This window comes from Misgurnus anguillicaudatus, chromosome 1 (genome assembly GCF_027580225.2).
Source record: "Misgurnus anguillicaudatus chromosome 1, ASM2758022v2, whole genome shotgun sequence".
In the NCBI taxonomy this organism is placed as follows: Eukaryota; Metazoa; Chordata; class Actinopteri; order Cypriniformes; family Cobitidae; genus Misgurnus; species Misgurnus anguillicaudatus.
Window position 1 is genome coordinate 19,716,171 of NC_073337.2, and position 20,909 is coordinate 19,737,079.

At 36.7% G+C, this 20,909-nt stretch overlaps 1 protein-coding gene across 2 annotated transcripts in view; it reads left to right on the plus strand.

Annotated features, from left to right (window-relative positions):
- The first annotated feature begins 2,065 nt into the window (after positions 1–2,065).
- Positions 2,066–20,909, plus strand: part of cacna2d1a (calcium channel, voltage-dependent, alpha 2/delta subunit 1a) — an 83,655-nt gene continuing 64,811 nt past the window's right edge. For both annotated transcript variants that reach the window (XM_073867788.1, XM_073867797.1), the window contains exons 1-3: positions 2,066–2,397; positions 15,862–15,943; positions 18,373–18,489. In XM_073867788.1, coding sequence (XP_073723889.1) covers positions 2,294–2,397; positions 15,862–15,943; positions 18,373–18,489 — 303 coding nt within the window. In that variant the 5' untranslated portion in view covers positions 2,066–2,293. The remainder of the gene's footprint in view (positions 2,398–15,861; positions 15,944–18,372; positions 18,490–20,909) is intronic.

Below are 20,909 nucleotides of genomic sequence, written 5' to 3' on the forward strand. Positions count from 1 at the left end.
GTACAATTTTGTACAGTCTTGCACCCCACTGACTGTTGGGTTTAGGCATGCCGTCGTTTTACGAATCAGGTTGTTTGTACAAATTCACACAAAATTTCCAATTCACAGAATTATTGCAAATTCGAACAATCATCCAGATGCTTTCTCAATGTCACTTTGAACGAGACATTTCGTTGTGCTTGTATTGGATGTTGCTTCTTGCTAATACCACCTAATCTAACTAAAGCTCTGTAATAAATTAGGTTATGAGGGTGCTGCTCATATCCGTGTGAAAGCTTTTATCAGAATGAGTTTCTGTCTTCATGTACTGGCGTGACCCATGTGTCTCACAAAGGAAACACAAGCACTTGCTTTGTTTTAGATCAAGTCATATGAGTGTCATGTTTGTCATTCAGTCTTCTTGAATATTTTGTGCTTGCTCTTTATTGTGATCCTCTGCTTTTGGCACTTCACATATACTGGGTGCACACATTACTCAAATATACCCTAGTGTAAATCTTCAGATTTGCTTAGATCAGACTTCGCTGCTTATTTGATCTGTAAATGAGCTCACCTCCCCTCTGCTGCATCCAGACAGCAAACACTGCATATCCTTTCATTCATAACAAGTCATAACCTTAAAGAGCTAACCTGCAAAATGTATTACAATTGTTTATATTGGTATCAAATCAGTTTTATTGCAGCAGCAGCTGAGTGAAACTGAACAGTGCAGGTACAGATAAATATGCTTGAAAAGGTAATATATGCACATTATGAGTATACATTATATAGAGTAACATTGGACATACTATTCACAATATACACAACAGTATACAATATACAAACAAATAAATATAAGAAGGAACTATGTTAATGTCTGTGTATACATGTATTGTATGCATGTTGTAATGCAAATGAATGAAAGTAACATTAGATTATTGTATAAGGGTGCGGTGTGCATTGCAGTGTATTCCAGTTGTTTTGTGTTATTATTTGTGGGGATTTATCTGTGCCAGGCTGTTCAGAAGTCTGATGGACTGAGGAAATAAACTGTCTCTCAGTCTGCTTGTACGGGACCGAATGCTGCGAGACGTCTGCCTGAGATATCATATCAATATCTCTTTAAACATTTTAAAGCACTTCTGTACAGATCCAAGGTTTTCTTTTTTTTGGTCTGTCTTGTGCTTCTTAAAGTTAAACTTTAAGTTGTGATAGTTAATAATTTGTAGAGGATACTTTGTTATTTTTTTGTGGTATGTTGTGAGTTGTAACTCCTACAATATCTTTTATGTACACTGTTAAAAAAATGTTTATGCAACTGACATTTTTAAGTTTAATCAACTAAGTCATTTCATACATCTTGTGATGAGTTGCTATGACTTATTTAATCAAAGTTGAAATTGCAAAAATTTATTAAACAACTTTTGACGATTTTTATTTTCTAAAATTAAGTCTAAAACATTTTATCCATTGTTGATTAAGTCTATAGTTGCAAATTCATTATTTTTTATTTTAGCATCTTCAAAGTAGTCATCTCTTGCCTAGAATCTGCAAAAATGATTTATTTGTCATTTATCAAGTGACTCTTGTCTCACCGAATGAATTGGAGGAGCTCCCATATATTCTGTGCTTTTTCATTATTATTTAGTCCAAGTCTTGCATTTTAGCCATTGTATTCAGAAAGTACAGAAAGTACACTGAAAAAACCAATTCCTTCAATTTACTCATTGTTTTTAAGATAAGTGGTTGCAATCAATTTATTTAAGCTACATTAAAAAAAAATAATGTAGATTTAATGTTTAAATGTAGCTTAAATAAATTGATTCCAACCACTTACCTTAAAAAATTGAGTCAATTGAATGAATAATTTTTTCCAGTGTAAATAGGCTGTTGGCACAATGATGTGTTTGGTTATATAAACTTAAACCATGTGATAGTTATCCATCTCACTGATAACACTTTATAACTTTTATTAATCCCAAAATATGAACTGATGCCGTGCACCGAGTGTCGCTGTACAGCCGAAGCGGGCAGCTAGAGCTCCTTGTATGGTGCTTCACGCATGATGATGATCGCGCGCAGATGGGTTGGGTGGAGGCGCGTGTAACTGATCTGCCACGGAGCTCACAGCAGTCTGAAACAGACTCTATAACAAACCAGAGTCAAGCGGAAACGCCCCACTCAGGATTCCCATTTAGTGCACTTCTCTGGAGATACATTTGACCAAATTTAGCTAACTAAAACTAAAAGTGGAAATATTGTGGAAGTATCGCTGATGGGTTATAGCGGATTTTAGTGGGAACTCGCGTGTTGGATGTCACGCAGAATAATGGACGCGCTCAGACTCTCCGCCGCTTTTCTTTTACTTGCGACTTTATTCGGCTGTGGAAACACTATACAGTTTCCCGAGTCTAACCTGTAAGTAGAAAGCGCAGAACTTATGTTTGCTGAAGCTGTTGCAACAGTTTGACTTCATTTTCAGTGGGCTGTTAGTGTTTTACATTTGGCAGACGCTTTTATCCAAAGTGACTTGCAGTGCATTTAACTATTTTTATTAGTAGGTTATATGTTCCTATAAAATCGAGGTTTTGTGTTGCGTTAAGCACACATTTATCAGACAGGTTAGAAAGTGTTTATCTTGTAGCTGTTTGCAACGCATAGCGGTTCGATCCCAGGATACCTCATGATCAAACATGTAGACTTTTATCGTGAATGCACTGTAGGTCTAAATGAATTAAAGCGTCTGTCAATAGATGAATGTCCAGTGTGGTGTTTAGTCCTGTTAAATTGTGATCCGTTTATCGCGTTGAATGACCTAACGCAACGCCAATAAAACAGTAGGCTAAAGTTGTACTAAAACCAGAAGAGTCAGAAAAACTTAATATAGGTCTATATTCAGCTACAAATGTCCATGTTGAATGGGTTTGCCCTTTTTTCTTCTTAATAGTGAAAGCGCGAGTTTCTAATTCATTCAGTCAGTGGTCACGCGTCGCGTCTTTGTGTGCTAAACCGTCCTACAAAAACTAAACAAACATATATTTCTTTAAGCTCGGCTTTTATTGCAACGTGTTTTTATAACGCTTTTAGTGTCTGACAAATGTGACAGGACACACCACCTGTGACCCGCTTGAGCTATTTTAAGTTGAGCGTGGCACCTGTCTGTATATGATTTCAAACACCACGTGACACACGTCAAAGAAGCATCCTTTATTAATACATCTTATTATATAATAGGACTGCAGCAGTCGTATAAGTTTGCTGGCACTAAAATTGATCAGTGGCCCTACAAAGTGTTGTCTTGTGTATTCTTCATCACATCTTCACAGCTGAAGGCATACAAACAATCACCTGTCAAAAGCAACCAATCAGATTCACAGACATGAGACATAAATGACAGTCTGTGTCTGTTAGCACACGTGCATTTGTTACAATTAAGAAAACGTGCCAAGTTAAAATGAAACAAAATGGACCCTTTTCACTTTCCCCTTACAGAAAAACACACAAATTTCACATGTTTTACACAGGTGATCACATGTGAAATGTATGTTTTTGTAACATTTTTGTGTGAATCCCATGTGTAACCCATTTGATCACATGTGCATAATGTGGTGACAATTTCTTTACATGTGATCACATGTGGACAACATGTCACCACATTGGCCCAATTCACACAGAAATGATCCAAAAACATGTAACTTTTCTGTAAGGATCTAAATCCATGATTTTAGTTTAATTTGTGTGCATTCTTCATGATCACCCTTATTTTCACCACACTGTACATTCATCCTGATCAAAAAAGGCGCTTTTACATACTTTTCCTAGTTTAACATCTTGTTTTATTTAGAAATATGTCATGTTACAGAAGTAAAATGGGTTTGTGTTTCATGTTGACTTTATGCATCTGTTCTGTTTTAATTGAATTGCCGTTTTACAAATGCCTTTTCATTAAACATTCATGCATTTGTCTTTATTCCTGTCCTCTGTCCTTCTTATCCCTTCTCTGCTTATCTTTCATGCTTATCTGAGTCCCTCTCCTTCTCTGGCACTGATCTGAGTGACTGCATCTTTGTGCCCGAGCCCTAACCTCCTAATGCCACGGCCTGTCTGCTTCAGATGTTCTCGCTCTTTTTCCACCCCCACCTCTTCTTTCTGTCTTCTGGCTCTTGCTGTACTGTGAGGCAAATGATTAATGTCCTCAGATGAGAGTGGCGTCATCCGTTGCGCCGCTAAAAGGTTCTTGTGAGCAGCACAGCGCAGGTAGCGCATCTGTGCTCATTTGCTGTTATTTAGCTGTAATGAATTGTCGTCCCGTGTGACGTTTGGCACCTGTCATAATTTTTTTTTTCATTTTTCTGCTTTTTGTCTCCAAATGCAGACTTTTCACTCTTTTTACTGTAACTGATTGGAGTTTGTAGTTTTATCCCTAATGGGGCACTTGATGTAGTCTTGCGGTGTAATAGGCTTGGCTTGCCAGCGATTGTCTGTGATGTCCACCATATTACATCACATTTCATGTTTCAGAGGGCCGCTTTGTACCCTTGATTCTTCCTTTTGATAAGCGTTCTCAATGTTTCAAGCACCATAGCAAACTATTACCTAGAGATGCACCGTTCGACCAGCATAAATTGGAATCACTTTTTTTTCTTGTGGTCAGCGACATTTTTTTCTTAGTGTTTTAAATGAATCCATCTCTGAAGGGAACTGTCTTTTTTCTGACATTTTGTTTTCATCCATCTCAGTATAATACCTAATAAAGTTTTGTTTATAACAGCACACAGCTGTTTTTTTACTGGGTAACCCTGTTAACCGCTGTATTTCTGCCGTGTAAGCGCCATCTACTGTCAGAGAGTGAATCTGCGCTTTTATTTAGGTCGTCTGGTGGTTTTGTTTTGTGCGGTTTTGTTTATTTGGTCTAATTTCACAAAGCTGACGTCAAAATATTCTGATTTTGCTTTATGTATGTAAATTATACAATCTAATTTAAAACAGAAACAGCTGCTGGTACCACATGTATATTGCATCTTGATCCGTGTGCTAAATATACAGTTGTCGCCTCTAATTTTAAATAGCTACTGATATATTTTTAAAGCCAGTTAAGCAAATAAGCATCATGCACTCTTTTATTCTTTCTTGGTATCAGAATCTGCATATTTGCTTGTAAGAAACATCACGATTGGTGAATCACTACTACTACCCAGCATGACGTGGGAAGGTGTAGACGACGCAAAATCTATGTATGGGTGCCATTTAAGACAGAGCCATTGAGTGCGTTTTACAGCCAACATTCAAGCCTGTCATGTTTTTGGACCTGTAGCCTGTCTCATGTTTCCAGGCCTCATCCCTGGGATAATGCTTCTGGATCAATTGGTGTAGATTTGACAGTCTGTGTCCTCCATGTTCACTTTGAGTACAAGGATAATTAAATTGAACGCTTATGGAATTCACTACAGGCCTTTCCCGTTACTAGGCTTATTTTTCCCATCACATAATGTAGAATAATGGTTATTCACCCTCTGGATATCAGCCAGGTCTCAGCCACTTTTGCAGAGGTTTAACTTTGTAATAGGTCTTGAAGTTGGGTTTTTACAGGGTATTTCAATTAAGGAGCCTTTTTTATAGGTATATTTGCCTGAGCCCTTTAAAACAGATGGGAGCTATTTCTGTCACTCAAATAGTCAGGCAGAGTTTAAGCTCAGTCATATTTAAGGTGAACGGCAATGGTCCAGATCAGAATGCGTTCTTGTGTTTCTTCAGTGAATTTTCTTGTGTGTGTGCTGGTTCTATACCTCTGTCACACACAATTTTTGTTTGTTTGTTGTGTAACATAGTGGAGACTTTGGTTGTTTTATGTTGTTATATATTTTCTATCCCCTGAGCCTACCCACAACCCTAAACCAAAAGTGTCCTTTTCCTGTTCCATGCCCACACATTAAGTTACAAGATTTCCCTAAATTTGGTTAAATACAATCATTTATATACACAAATATGAAACTAATACAGAAAACTGAAGCTGTGGATTACAGCTTTTACAGTAGTTTATATACAATGTGTTAAAGGCAGGATAGGCAGGAATTATCTAAAAAAAACTTTTTTACAAATTTGTTTAAACTGCCTTTATATACCAATACATAATTAAAATTTAAGTACTCTGAAAAAGAGAGTGTAAAACTCGAGTGTCTGTAATTATTTCCATTCGGGACGAAACAAATGATTGGCTTGCGCGACTATCACTCTCTCTCGCAACCATGGCACCACCCCTGTTGCTACGGGATCTGCCCACACATGCGCACGAGACACTCTAGGAAGAGCAAAAGTAAAAGAGTAAAAGAGCATTCAGAACTCACAGTACCTGCATATCCAGTCAGCGAAGGCAAACGAGGCAAAAAAAAGGAATAAACGAAGAAATCAAACGAGAGTAAATATCGTGCGGGTTGTCCTCGAGTCGACGATGCGGTAGCGGTATTGTCTCTGGAGTGAAGTCTTCATCAGAGTCAACAATGCTTTCATCACGGAAACTCTTACATGCAAAACGACACCGTATATGTTATGAATCTTTCACGAAATTCACCTTTATCACAGTGTAACTGATGGTAATAAAAAAAACTTGTATCAATGCAATCTGTTTTTAGCTTTGTCTTATAAATATAACTAGCTCGTTTTTTACTGAATCAAACAAAATATATTTTAAACTTTACCAGTATCGATATGCTAGCTTAATAGTGAGTACTAAAAGCCATCGTATTTGTTTATATTCATAGTGATAAAGTTAGGTGTATTATTGCATGTGATTGTGACATGATGTTACTACATGCACCGGGCTCCTTCCTCTCCGCTCGTCTGAGGTAAATGCTTCTCCCAGCAGAGCCGGTCAGCGTGTTCATGTGTTTTTGGGGGCGTGGCTTTAAAAAGAAACCCAGAAGGGAAGGGAGAGTGAATGGAAATAATGAGCTGTGTTTAAAACAGTCGTGAGAGGTCTACAGACACTCATGTATTGGTATATAAAGACAGTTTAAACAAATTTGTAAAAAAGTTTTTTAGATACTTCCTGCCTATCCTGCTTTTAAGGAAGTTTCTATAACCATTACATTCTTTTCCATTTTTCCTATAAAGCAGGGCTGTAACCAAAAAGACATTAATAATAATCAGATTGATATTTTAAAACATACATACAAAGTTTTGCCCCCTCCCCATGTTCAAGATGTGGGTACGGCTTTGGTTTAAAGCTAACTGGAATCTAAATTACTTGCATCTGGATTGGCTGGTTGTATGCTCATGCCTTTTCTCCACAGGAAACACATCTGCTTTCTGCCACTAATATTATTATGCCTGTACAGTGCAGAGCTTCACGGGTGGAAAAGCCAAACAAGTTAATATTATGTGCATTTACAGTTAGTCTGCCACAAGAGCGCTAATGGAGACTTGCTGTGTGGGCCCATATACCAGAATTCTCACACATGTGTGCTGATGAGTGAATCCATTATACTCAAAAAAGCAGATCAATGCTCTCCTCTGGCCTTTTGTGAGAGCTTGCGGCTTTAAGAAGGAGACAAATATTGATGCGCTGGAGCTTATTAGAATTGCATTAGACATATTACTGTGTATTCTCTTACTGTATATCCTGTGGTTGTCAGACAGTATATACAGTATACTCACAAGTCAGTTTTATATGTGTATGAAGAACTCGGATGCAAAAACCTGCTAAGTGTGTCTAGCATGATTTCTTGTTAATTAGCATTTTTTATTAGAATAAAAAACTATATTTCTGGTAGGAATAAGCAGATTTGACGTGAAAGTATGTGTTGAGAGCATTCGAGTAAATATCATTATCGCATTTTTTGACAGAGGTGGCATTTAGCGGCTTTTTAATCTCTTTTTTTAATCTTTTTGAAACTCTTTATATATATAATGGCATTGGATAGTGCCCAATTTTTAAAGCTCTAAATATTGCATCCAGCCATCAAAAACTAATCCATACTGTTATAAAATGTCTTCTAAGGCAAAGCAATATTTTTTTCTAACCAGTTTATTTGTTCAAAGCTGCCTAAATCACCTTTCTTCCCCATTCTGATGCTTTGAACTTGATCTTCTTGACCATGGCTTTATTCCTAACTGCATTAGGTTGCTGCCACGTGATTGGCTGATTAGATTTGGGATGAAAGGTGAATATGCAGTGATATGATCATAGGGGAAATCCAGAAAGACTTGTACATGTGTGTGACACAGATTTTTAGAATGGATGCTACATGCTGTCGGCTTGATATAGCGAGTTACTCTATTCACCTTATTTTTCACGACAACAAGGGCGGCGCCATTGCGCTCATTTTGTCAACGTGCTTCAGGCCGCATAGATGAGCAGCTGAGGCAGTGGCTGAAGGCGACGTGTAAAAAGCTCACTTAAGTGCCTTTATGTTTGTTTCTTACCAATTTTAACGGACGGGAAGCCGACTGAGGAACACCCTTATCCCAAGTAATGGTTCGACTACGATGTTCCGGTAACTTTAAACCACGTCGGGTGTTGAAAAGGAGTTCAGTTTCAGGTAAGCTATCTTCGCTAAATGTGCTCGTTCGCCTAACGTTAGATTTGTGAAGTCCGTTCTACAAATACACTTAAGATCAGTAACGTTAGTTTATAAAATGCAACTATTTTGAATGGTTTTAATTGTCCGCCTATATTTTTATATTTACGATAGTACAACGAGTTATTATAGTACATTACATTCTTACAGTAGCCCACGTGATTCCTACAAGTTACTGAGAGTTCAGATGCTAGAATGTCAGTTCATTTCTCATTCAGATATTGATAATGACCTATTAAACAACGTATTATTTAACACTGAAGTTAGAGGTTTTGTGTATAATGTTACTGTCTCTTTTTAATGCATCTCTCTCTCTCACACACTGTTGTTTAAGTATGGGTGCCATTTATATATTAATTCTCATGATGCAAGTTTATCTTAAATACTAACATAAAAATGTTTATGGTTATATTATTTTCACAGATGCATTGATGTGTAGTGATGCAGTGGACAACTGTGAGGATGATACAATCAACATGTTCCTGTGATGCAGAAACACAATGGGAGGATCCATCCGTCTCTGACCACAACTACACTTTAAAATCACAACTCAACCTGAAGCAACCTACATCTGATATGAGAAAACAATGGTGCGGTTTCCCGGACATTATCCTGGTCCCAGGCTAAAATGCATATTTGAGCTACAATAATTTAAAAACACCTTGTACTGACATACCTCAACATATATGAGTGCCATTGTTTTGTCACAAGATGCACACCAGTTTTGTTTTTTTGTAGGGTTTATTTGTAAAAACTAAAATGTCCCAATATAATTAAGGTCTAGTCCTGTAAACCCTGTCCGAGAAACTGCTCCAATGTGTTGAGCTGGTACAAATGTACATAACACTGCTGAGAAACAACCATCTTTTTCAGCTTTACACAGGGTTGATATTGCATCCATTACACAGTCGCCAAGCACTTTACCAGTACGTACACCAACAGCTTCCAGATATACGCTTGGGATCAGCTCCTGATGACTCTGATAAAGTTGTGTCTTCATTTATTCCAGTGTGGTCTTGCTGAAAAGTGTGCTGTTTCTTAGTCCATAGTTATTTTTATAAACCTGATTTTACCTGTTGTAAAGTTACATTAAACCTTCATATGTGATCAGATGTCATGCAGTGATATTAAACATTTACAATGTGATCTGTTGTGCATTTATATTAAACCTTTACAATGATCAGATGTTGTGCAGTTATATTAAACCTTTACAATGATCAGATGTTGTGCAGTTATATTAAACCTTTACAATGATCAGATGTTGTGCAGTTATATTAAACCTTTACAATGTGATCAGATGTTGTGCAGTTATATTAAACCTTTAATATGTGATCAGATGTAACCTGCCATGCAGCTATTTAAACCTTTACAATGTGATCAGATATTATCTGTAAGGAATTTCTTAAACCATATGTGAGCTTTGTAGATTCCACTTAAAAGGATTTAAGTCTCCTGATTTGAAGGAATAAGTGTTGGCAAGTTTGCAAATAAATTCTATCATGGTACATTACCACATACAAACGGAATAGTTGGACTGGCTAAGGTGCACATTTGCTTAAAAAAAGACGAAATCACTGTGTAAATATTGGTAGGCATCAGTACTTTAATAATTTCCAATGCTGCTCCATCAACTCATGACAGGACGAGGTAATATGTCTCATAGGTTACTTGCCGCGGCCGCATCATATCGTCTAATTACGAGACGATTGATAGGACAATATAAAACTATCCGAGCGTCGTATGAAGTTTTAACTGTGCTCCTAATTTAAAACATTTACAGCAGTAGCGATATTTGTAATTTCACTAAAGTTATAGTGAACTACAAACAATCTTCTAACCACCAAACTAACCACAGAATGCACTGTGCCATATTAGCAGCGGAAGTCGGTTGACAAAATGCGGAAGAGCGGAGAATTAAAAAGGGGCGTGGCGGAATAAGGTGAATAGAGAGTAAGAATATGTCAGTCTGTTGGTGTTGCTATGGCTACTGTTTAGGGATATACTGTATCCTGATTCAGGATTAGATCAGGATTGTCTTTGTTTAGCCTTTTTAAACTTGATGTACTCCGATGTATACTCCAGACTACACACACGTGTGACTTTGATGTCCGCTCATGAGGCATTTGCTAAGACAGACAGATGTTCTGACATCAGTGAAAGAAAGAGAAAAGGAGAGACAGAAGGTGGAAAGATGTATTCGTCAAGACAGCTGAGAATGCCAGAGGAGATTACTAATGTGTAAAGAAATCCTACATTCTTCTTGATGGATACACACACACTTTTAGTGCTATTGCAGGATGCACAAAAAGCAAAATTTAGATTTTTGCTTCAGACATAGAAATTCATAATACTTTTAATATCAGCACATAATAAAAACTTAATCAGATTTTTTTTATTTAGAAGTTTAGTTTAGTTTTTTTTTTATAACTTTATGGTTTTATTCGGTATTCTCCAGAGTATCTTCTATTAGCTTAAATGTTTTGGTGGCAAAGCCACATAATAAAACCGTAATTGCTGCCATAACTCGCATTTACGCCCTGGCCTATGAACTACATAAAACTCACATCTACGCAAGCCAGCTCAATTTTAACAGTTTTTTATAATACAACAGGTTGTATTAAGACAACATTTTGAGCGTTCACAATGTCACAGTGACTTTGTCTGGTCCCCGGCCCCTCCCACCTGCAGCAATGAGAGGTGTTTCAATGGTACCAAGTTGAATATAGCAGGCCAGCACGATTTGGGTTGCAGGTGGCTCATAGCACCCCACTGAACATTTCGCTTAGTTCTTTAATTCGGTTGTTATAGCTGGTTAACCCAACACACACCCATTCAACCCATTTTTGCGCCCTTTCGAGGGCACTTCAGGAAGGGGATACATGTAAACAGATGCTCCAGATAAAGAGAAAATGATTGTTTTCATTGCTCTATTTGCCAAATGTATTTTAATCGGCCACGCTATGAGACACAATCTCAAGTGTACACATCAAGAGCTCTGATGTATTCTAAGGGAATAGGGCATAGGGGTGATCATTTCACCAACTGATTCATGACTTAGGGAGCTATTTAGTGATTGAGAGACACACGGAGAGTCTTTTTAAACAGCGTTTGTGCATCTGAATGTGTGAGCGTGACCATCAGCTCTGGTGTCAACTTTTTGCAGTCACAGATATGTGACTGTACAGCTCAAGTGGTTCAATACTCCATCACTAATTCTAAAATGTCCATTAGTGGAAATATGGCTAATTTGTATAAATTCGTATGATGTGAATCATACAAAAATGTATTAGATAAAATGAATAACACCAATAAATGATAACATTGGTATTAGAGTAGCTTTTGAACATGTAATTGTTCTCTGCCTAATCTTATCAATTTCTACAGTATGATAGTCGTCTGCTTTATGTTTTCACTTACTGTGCAAATGTTATGGTCAAGAGAAAGTGAATGAGTGGCAGAAATAGAGCTGAGAAAGTGCTAAACAGATTAAGTGAGTGTGAGAGAAATGTTGCAAAGGATGGTGGATATACTTTTGCTGTATTATGTCAGGTTGATTACTGAAGGTTTGTTACGAGCTGTTCCCTAGAAACATAATTACATTTCATCCAGGTCCTCTGTGCTCTTATCACATCTGATAGAAGATACATATACAAGAAAAAGATCTAAATGATATAATTTTTGGGGGCTTTTTTATTAAAAATGCAACAGATTCTGTAAAAGTGGATGATGAACTTTCTCAAATCATCACCAAACACTTGCCAGTTTGGAAAAAGTTCATTTTTGAACCTAGTGTGAGCCAACCAGGCAGGCAAGACAGATAGTTAAAAATATTTTGTCTAAATAAATTTGGCATGGACAATTTCAGGCCGTTTCCATCAATTTTATCTAATTAGCTACTTGATAGTCTCCAGTCTAGAGTCAAGCTGTTTTTGTTTCAAATCAATTCAGTTTTAAAGAAAGACTGATATATCTGCAACTAAAGTGTGTAAAGTGTGTGTATCTTTGTTGTTATAACAACATTTCATTATTTTCATGTAGTTCATCTCAGTTAAGTCTTAATGCTCGCCATAATGAGGAAGCAAAACCGAACTCACTGAAGTGAATTTAGACAAAGGGCTGTGATGACTACCGGGCTGTGATTTGTTTTTGTCCATGTGTGTTTAGCACTAAAGCCATACTGTAGGTCAAGATGCATGACTCTACTGACTCATGTACTCATGTATTTTAAGGCTATACTCTACCTAATGCTGAGTAATTGTCAATAAAGGGCAAACCCAACCCATTGGGACATAATTTATCCTATGCTGAATTGTTTTAATACATATTTGGATCAAATATAAATAATTTCTGGGTTAATTTAACTCAACGTCTGGGCTCGTCCTTTTTGACCCAATGCTGGGTTAAAAAGAACCCAGCATTTTTTTGTGTATTCAACTCTGTTTAACTGTATTGTTTATTTATTTGTCATGACTTATCTCACAGGATGTTTACATTATGTATTGTTGGTACCCCCTGTATGTTGCCCTCTGATTATCTTGTTGTTTTCCGACATACTAAATGTGTTTTTGTCATCTTGATGCTTGTACTGTTCTGTAAACAAGCAGCACCTGTTGCTTTGACCTCTGACCTGTGACCTTTCATTGTGAAGACCTCAGATGCTCTTGATGTCCATTAAGAGGCTATTTGGCATAGATTTTAACAACCCTCATGTTGCTCCACAGGCTCCAGGCAGCTGGTCATGTGACTTATATTATTTTCGGACTTTGCTATTAAAACTATTTTTACAAACGTATAGATGTCAGATCCCAGCAACACGCAGTTTGTCTGTAACTAACAGCCAATTAGAGATTGTTTGATACACAGTTATGTAATGTGGGAAAGGATTTAATGCGGTCCACTTTGAGCACAGATCCTTAGAGAGAAACATATATATAAAGAACAGAAATGATGGAAAAATCTAAGAAAGTGCAAGTTTAATATGATGCAGAATGTTGTGTAACAGATCAGAAACTCAATAAAACTACAGGCCTTAAGTATTTACAGTCAGCCTAAATGGACGTCCTTGTCACATTTTCTCTCTCTGTTTTCTCAGAGTGCTACACCAGTGAACAACCATCACACAACTGAGCTAAATAGTTTCCTGCTGAGCAAAGTTTAACATTTACAAAATAATTTACAAAGCACTGGATTGCCTTGGCTTCCACTCTCTCCAGAGGATTTGGATGGGGGATGGATCAGAGGGATCTTATCTCAATTTTCCATTTACAGCTCCAGATTTCCGTCACCACTTCCATTTTTCCCCAAGCCTGAGCTCTACTGTACATTTGTGTGTTTTGGGCTTTGGACTCTGTGATAGTTATGGTCACAATGTGGTTGCTCTATACATGAACTTGTTTAGATAATGTAGTGGTATTGTAAGATTAAAAAGAAAACTTCCTGAAAGTTGATAATTCAAGAGTGTTAGAAGTAACTTTGTTGTTGTTTGGCATAAAGCTTATACGTTAAGTGATCATAAAGGGATGGACATGGTCAGAAACAATGCTCAGGTAGGCCATGGCATTTAAACGATGCCCAGTTGGCACTAAGGGGCCTAAAGTGTGCCAAGAAAACATCCCCCACACCATTACACCACCACCAACAGCCTGCACATTGGTAACAAGGCATGATGGATCCATGTTCTCATTCTGTTTATGCCAAATTCTGACTCTACCATCTGAATGTCTCAACAGAAATAGAGACCCATCAGACCAGGCAACATTTTTTCAGTCTTCAACTGTCCAATTTTGGTGAGCTCGTGCAAATTGTAGCCTCTTTTTCCTATTTGTAGTGGAGATGAGTGGTACCCAGTGGGGTCTGCTGCTGTTTTAGCCCATTCGCCTCAAGGTTGTGCGTGTTGTGGCTTTACAAATGCTTTGCTGCATACCTCGGTTGTAACAAGAGGTTATTTCAGTCAAAGTTGCTCTTCTATCAGCTTGAATCAGTCGGCCCATTCTCCTCTGACCTCTAGCATCAACAAGCCATTTTCGCCCACAGGACTGCCGCATACTGGATGTTTTTCCCTATTCAAACCATTCTTTGTAAACCCTAAAATGGTTGTGCATGAAAATCCCAGTAACTGAGCAGATTGTGAAATACTCAGACCAGCCCGTCTGGCACCAACAACCATGCCACGGTCAAAATTGCTTAAATCATCTTTCTTTTCCATTCTGACATTCAGTTTGAAGTTCAGGAGATTGTCTTGACCATGACCACACCCCTTAATTCATTGAAGCAACTGCCATGTGATTGGTTGATTAGATAATTGCATTAATGAGAACTTGAACAGGTGTTCCTAATAATCCTTTAAGTGAGTGTATGCTATAGATACAATAGACAGATATTGCAGACAGACAGAGACAGATAAATATCGTGGATAGACATAGATACCGACAGACAGACACTGTAGATAGATAGATGCTATAGATACAATAGACAGACAGACAGACTGACAGACAGACAGACAGACAGACAGAAATATGCTTATACCAGTCTTGACTAAAGCTGAGGCCTCTAGCAGTTGGCTCTCATGGCTAAATATACTGTCATTGCACACATGGTTTACCTTCTCAAATGACACTTTTAAAATATGAATACGTTCCCTCTAGTCTACAAGCGGTCTTCCACACTCATCATCCTGCAAGAGGACATGTTCTGTCTGTTATCCTTGCTTTGTGGTTTTATACCGCAGGCCATCTCGCTTGCTATGTACAAGTTCTGCCACTGTGGCTTTGAGTCACACGTATGAGATTCATTGCAGTGGTGACAACAAGATAAAGACCCCCTTACAGATTCACTTACACGACACCCATGGCCAACCTTTAACACATCTCTCTCTTTCTCTCTGTTTGCGCCTCCTGTTATGATCTCATATAAGACTGTAGTGCCCCTAGATGGGGGCGCCTGGTATGTTGTCTGCTCATCAGTTTTAGAGTGATGTTGGGTATTTTAAATAGCAGATGGTTGGTCAGCAGTTGGCTAATCTGAGACTCTGGGTGGGGTGAAAAATACATACAGTAATGATGTACAAGTGCATCTGACATGCTTTTTTTGTAAATAAGCATTTTTATAAGGCTCTTATGTTTAGGTTCAGTAATTTCACTTTAATGACAATTTAATACAATTTGTCAGTGAAATGTCTTGTCTTTGCAAATGTACATTTTTTTGCAAAAATATCTCTTTAACTGATCCTGAACAGTAAGTTTAAAGATCTCGTAAAAGCATGTGTACTGTAAAAAAAACTGATCTGATTGTTTCCTTTTGTTTACAGGACCCGAAAATGGGCGTTGCAGATGCAGAAGGAACTATTGGATTTGATCGATGGTGAGACTGGCATAGAAACACTCAAAGAGGTAAGATCACATGACCCTGCCTTTCAGCATGCTAAGTACATGTTATACACCTTAAATATTTTATATACCGTCAACAAATGCAACTGTAAAGGTGAGTTGCATTAACTTGATTGGCAATTAGCAGTATGCGGCAGCTATACGAGATGTTTGATGAAAAGCACCTGCTATTAACTGGGTCATTCTACAGAAAAGGTGGAATTCTGGTAATGGAAATCTGCTTAAATAAAATTCTTTCAACATACCCAAAACTTCTTTAATAGCATTAATTAACTTGACAAATCTATGAATCCTCAAAAACGGGGAGGTTAATCTATTTTTAACTTTTTAATACATTTTAATAAAGAATACATGAGTCATTTATTTGTCATTGGTGTTACCTGTGATTTAAACAACATTAATGTTGATACTTAATATTTTTTCTCATTACAGCTTGTGTATTTAGTTAAAGGTTGAGTAGCTGAATGATAACAGCAAGAAAAATAATAAGTGATTATTAATATTTGTTTAATTAAATTCTTCATCTTTACCCAGTATTTTATGAAATTATTTGATTCTAAGTTTGACTTTTTTTCTTTAAAGCCAACAAAAACAAAAATATTCAACCAAAAAGGCTTTGATGCAAAGACTGAAATATCAACAATGTTTTACATCCCATATCAACAACAAAATATTACTAAAAAAGTACAAGAAAATACATTCATAACACCAAAACTTGGTTAAACACCAATGACACAATGTAACACCAATGACAAAATTAGAATATAATAATAGATAATGAATAGGATAAAACTTAAAAAATTTTCCATCTTGTTTTGTTTTTATGCTTTTATGTTGGTCAGTTAAAGGAATAGTGCTTAGGAAGTACTCATTAGAGAAGTAACACCAATGACAATTTACAGAAAAAAAACTAATATTTTAACAAAATGGCTGCCATTAGCCATGTGCCATTTCATCAGAGATGTAACAATCACATACTTATTCACTATAATGTATTTTTATGTAAAGATCTTAACACTCCCAGCTATAAAGGAGTAACATTAATGACATCCAAAAAATCTTATCTCAGAAATTCTTAGATATATCATGATATTTTAGACAAATAAGGTAAGATATTTCACAAACCTTTTGCCTTCCTCCACTGCACTTCTTTCACTAACCTCTTGACCCATGAAAAACTTCAAAGAGCTGATGCATTGTTTCAAAATAAAAGTGCTTTGGGTAGGGTAACACCAATGACATAAATTTGGTGGACAAATATTTATTTGTTATTACTCATATTAATAGTGTATTTTTACCATTTCAGTGTTGTAGTAAATTCATACAGGGTTAAAGGTAAATGTAAATTAGATTGTTTTATAAAAAACATGGTTTTAAATAATAAGTACACAGTTCGATCTTCCATGTATGATCAAAGGGACAGGGCAATTTTCAGGACCAGACATTTAAAAAAAAGTTTAAAAAAAAGAAAAAAGAAAATTAAATAAATAAACCCTCTCATCATTTAAATGACAGTCTATATTTATTAAATATATATCATTATGGGAGTATTGGGTCAAATTAACTGATTAAGGGGTCTGCAAAAGCAAGGGACAAGCATTTCCACCTTTTTTGTAAAATGACCCAACTGATGTAGTTTCAAAAAAACATTATACCAACAGAGACAACAGCTTTTAAACATAGTGGGTATTTATAATGGTAAAGGATCATGAATCCTATCCAAAAATTGTGTTTTATATAACGGCTGTGAAATCTGCGGTAGCTTGTTACTGTTTTCTAATTTAAGGCCATAAATGAACATTACTGCATTCCCAAATTGCAGATATGCATATCATCCAGTTTAAATGGGAATCTTTTAAACCAAAAGTTTTTAAAATACCTTTTTGGGTTCTCTTGGTGAGGTTTTGCATCTGGAATATGAGACTTTATGAGGCATCCTTTTAAATCCCAGGCTTGTTTAGAGCTATCAGAAGAAAAAAAGTGTTTAGCAGAATTTAAGTTTTACAGTAGCCCCTCAAGCCATTTAATAGTTGCCGGATTGGCATCTAAGACTTGGAACCATATTCAATGCAATTAAATACATGCCTACCATTTTTATTCATTGCACTTAATCATGTCTTAAGTTCATAAGCTTTTTCCAGGATCAGCTTTTTATGTGACTTAAAAAGAAATGCTGGGTTATTTTTAACCCAGTGTTGGGTCAAAAAGGGACAAAGCCAGCCGTTGTCTTAAATTAACCCAGGAAATGTTTTTAATTGATTCAACAATGGGTTTAATAACCCAGCATTAGGCACTACATAAAGTGTAGTGCCTGTCAAAGCTATGGTCTTTTTTATCTTTCAACTATTAATTGAGACACATTGCAGCGATTTGGTCAAACCAATAGAAAGCTACAGTGGATTTAAAAACAAATTTCTGTATATCTGCCTCAGGTTTTCGAGAAATTGCGGCACCACTACACTGTGAAACACAACAACGCTCAACAACTGGTGGCAAAAGCTGCACGAGAAATCGAGAAACTTCTCGACAATCGCTCCAAAGCTCTAAAAGTAAGTACGGATCCTTGTTTTTAATCCCATAACAACATTTGCAGTTTACAACATAGCACACTGCACAAAATAACGCATCCCGCAATGCACTCAACCTATTTCCAGTGTCACAGATGCACCTAAAAATGTCATATTAGTACTTCAGAGGTTCAGATTAGTACATTAAAATGTAAATATTCCTACCAAATGTATACATATCTTCACCTAAATAGTACAAATTGGGACCCTTATAAAGGCTGTCCCATTGACAGCTTGTTTATTTCAATTGACAGTGTATTAACAGCTACTGCCTTTTTTAAAAATGTTTATTGTGAAATAATGCCCACTGTCTCACTTAAAGGAAAAGACCACCATTTTTCAATATTTTACTATGTTCTTACCTCAGCTTAAATGAATTAGTACATACCTATATTTTTTCAATGCACGTTTAATCTTTGTACAGCGCTTCTTGAATGTGTTAGCATTTAGCATAGCCCCATTCATTCCTATGACTCCAAACAAAAGTTTTGTTTTTGTGCCACCATACTACTCATGTAACTACTCATGTAACAGTCTTTAAATAGGGAAAACATTAAGTGTTTGGTGGCTTCTAAATTCATCCCTGTTTGGAGCCATAGGAATGAATGGGGCTAGGCTAAATGCTAACACATTCACAAGGGCGCTGTACAAAGATTAAAATTGCAAGCATTGAAAAAAGATAGGTATGTATTAATTCTTCTAAGTTGAGGTAAGAACATAGTAAAATATTGAAAAACTGTGGTGTTTTCCTTTAAGTTATTATTTTAAAGTAATTTCCAGTACAGTATTTGCTGCTCAGTATTATGATTTAAGTCAGTTTTTTATTTAAGTGTTTTCCTCTGCCTGGTCCAAACTCTTCCAACATCCTCTATTGTTAGTAAAACCTAGCCAGGATCGATCTGCATTGATTAAGGTCTGATAAAACTCAGTCTAGTATGTTGGCAGAGCTGCCCTGGCCTGTAACTTAATTATAATTCGTCAATACAGAGTGTCCTTTTGATTTTCTTGATAAACTATGTGCTCTGAAAACTTAAATAAATTATTAGGTATCAGTGTACTGAAGTGCAAAGGCTTTTTCTCCAATGCAGTGAAGAACTGGGCTGTATGTGTGTGCTTAGGCAGGGTCTGTCAATGTAATAAAAGTGTTAAATCTTGCCCGTGATGTGCAGGTGATGTTAAATGCAGCCTCAATGAAGCTGCTTTTATTGATGATCCTTAAACACATTCTTGACAGTCCACACCCGGTGACTAAATGAAAGTATTGACCTTTAACTCTCTCTCTTTGTTTTCCTTTCTTACTATGCTGGTTCTCCTCTGTCATGTGTAATTGGCTTGAATTAAGTGCTCTTATTTTGATGGATATAAAAGCATCACTGGTCAAACACGTCTCATATTGGATGGGTAATGGCTGGCCATGTAATAAGGAAGATAGCCCGGCTCTTTGCTTTTCTGGCCATTTATTTATTTTTTGTCTAACTGTCTCTACTGGTCATTGTCCTTTTAAAATAGTGCCACCGACACATAAACAAGTCTGCCCAATTTATAAAAGACATGGGAAAGACTAATTTGACAGTCTTGGTGTCTCTCCAGTATCTCCAGCTCTTCACACAAAAAAGTTTTGCTTTAATTAGTTTCACTAATTCATTAAGTTTGGCAAGTGAACCAGGAATCAAGTTTTTTATGTTATTTTGATTAAATGTGTCCAATTTTGTTGTTAAACATTGGAGTGTATTTGTCTTTGAGAGGTCAAATCCCCTTGACGGTACTAATAAGCAGTAGAGAGTATATTGATTTTAAATGTGTGCATTGAAGGTGTAATGTGTGTTTTAGCAGTATCTAGCTGTGGGATTGCAAATTGCAACCAACCTCAATTTTGAAATGCAATAGGAAGCTACAGTAGCTGCCCCAGGACAAACATGTGGTTATATGAGACAACATAGGGACGAAACGCGCTCTGTAGAACAGTTTGTCCATTTAGGGCTATTTTAAAAACATGACAGCGACTTTCATGTAAGGGAACCCACGGTGTATGTAGATGAAAATGGCCCATTCTAAGGTAATAAAAACAATACAATTCATTATGTAAGGTCTTACACTATAATATAGTTATGTATATTTTAATGGATTACTGTCAAGAGATCCTTCTAAAAGTCCCACATTGAACATTTAACTATTTAATTGTGAAATGCTATGCACTCCTTTTGTTTCTGTAATGTGGTATATATCTGATTTTATTCAATGAAGAAAATAGTAACACTTTACTACTTTCACAGTAAGTAACATAAGTTAATACATCGACCATGTGACGTCTCCGAACCCCAATGTCTCTGGAACTGGGGTACCTCAAGGCTCAGTGCTTGGACCACTGCTCTTTTGATATACAAGACATCCTTGCTAAGACA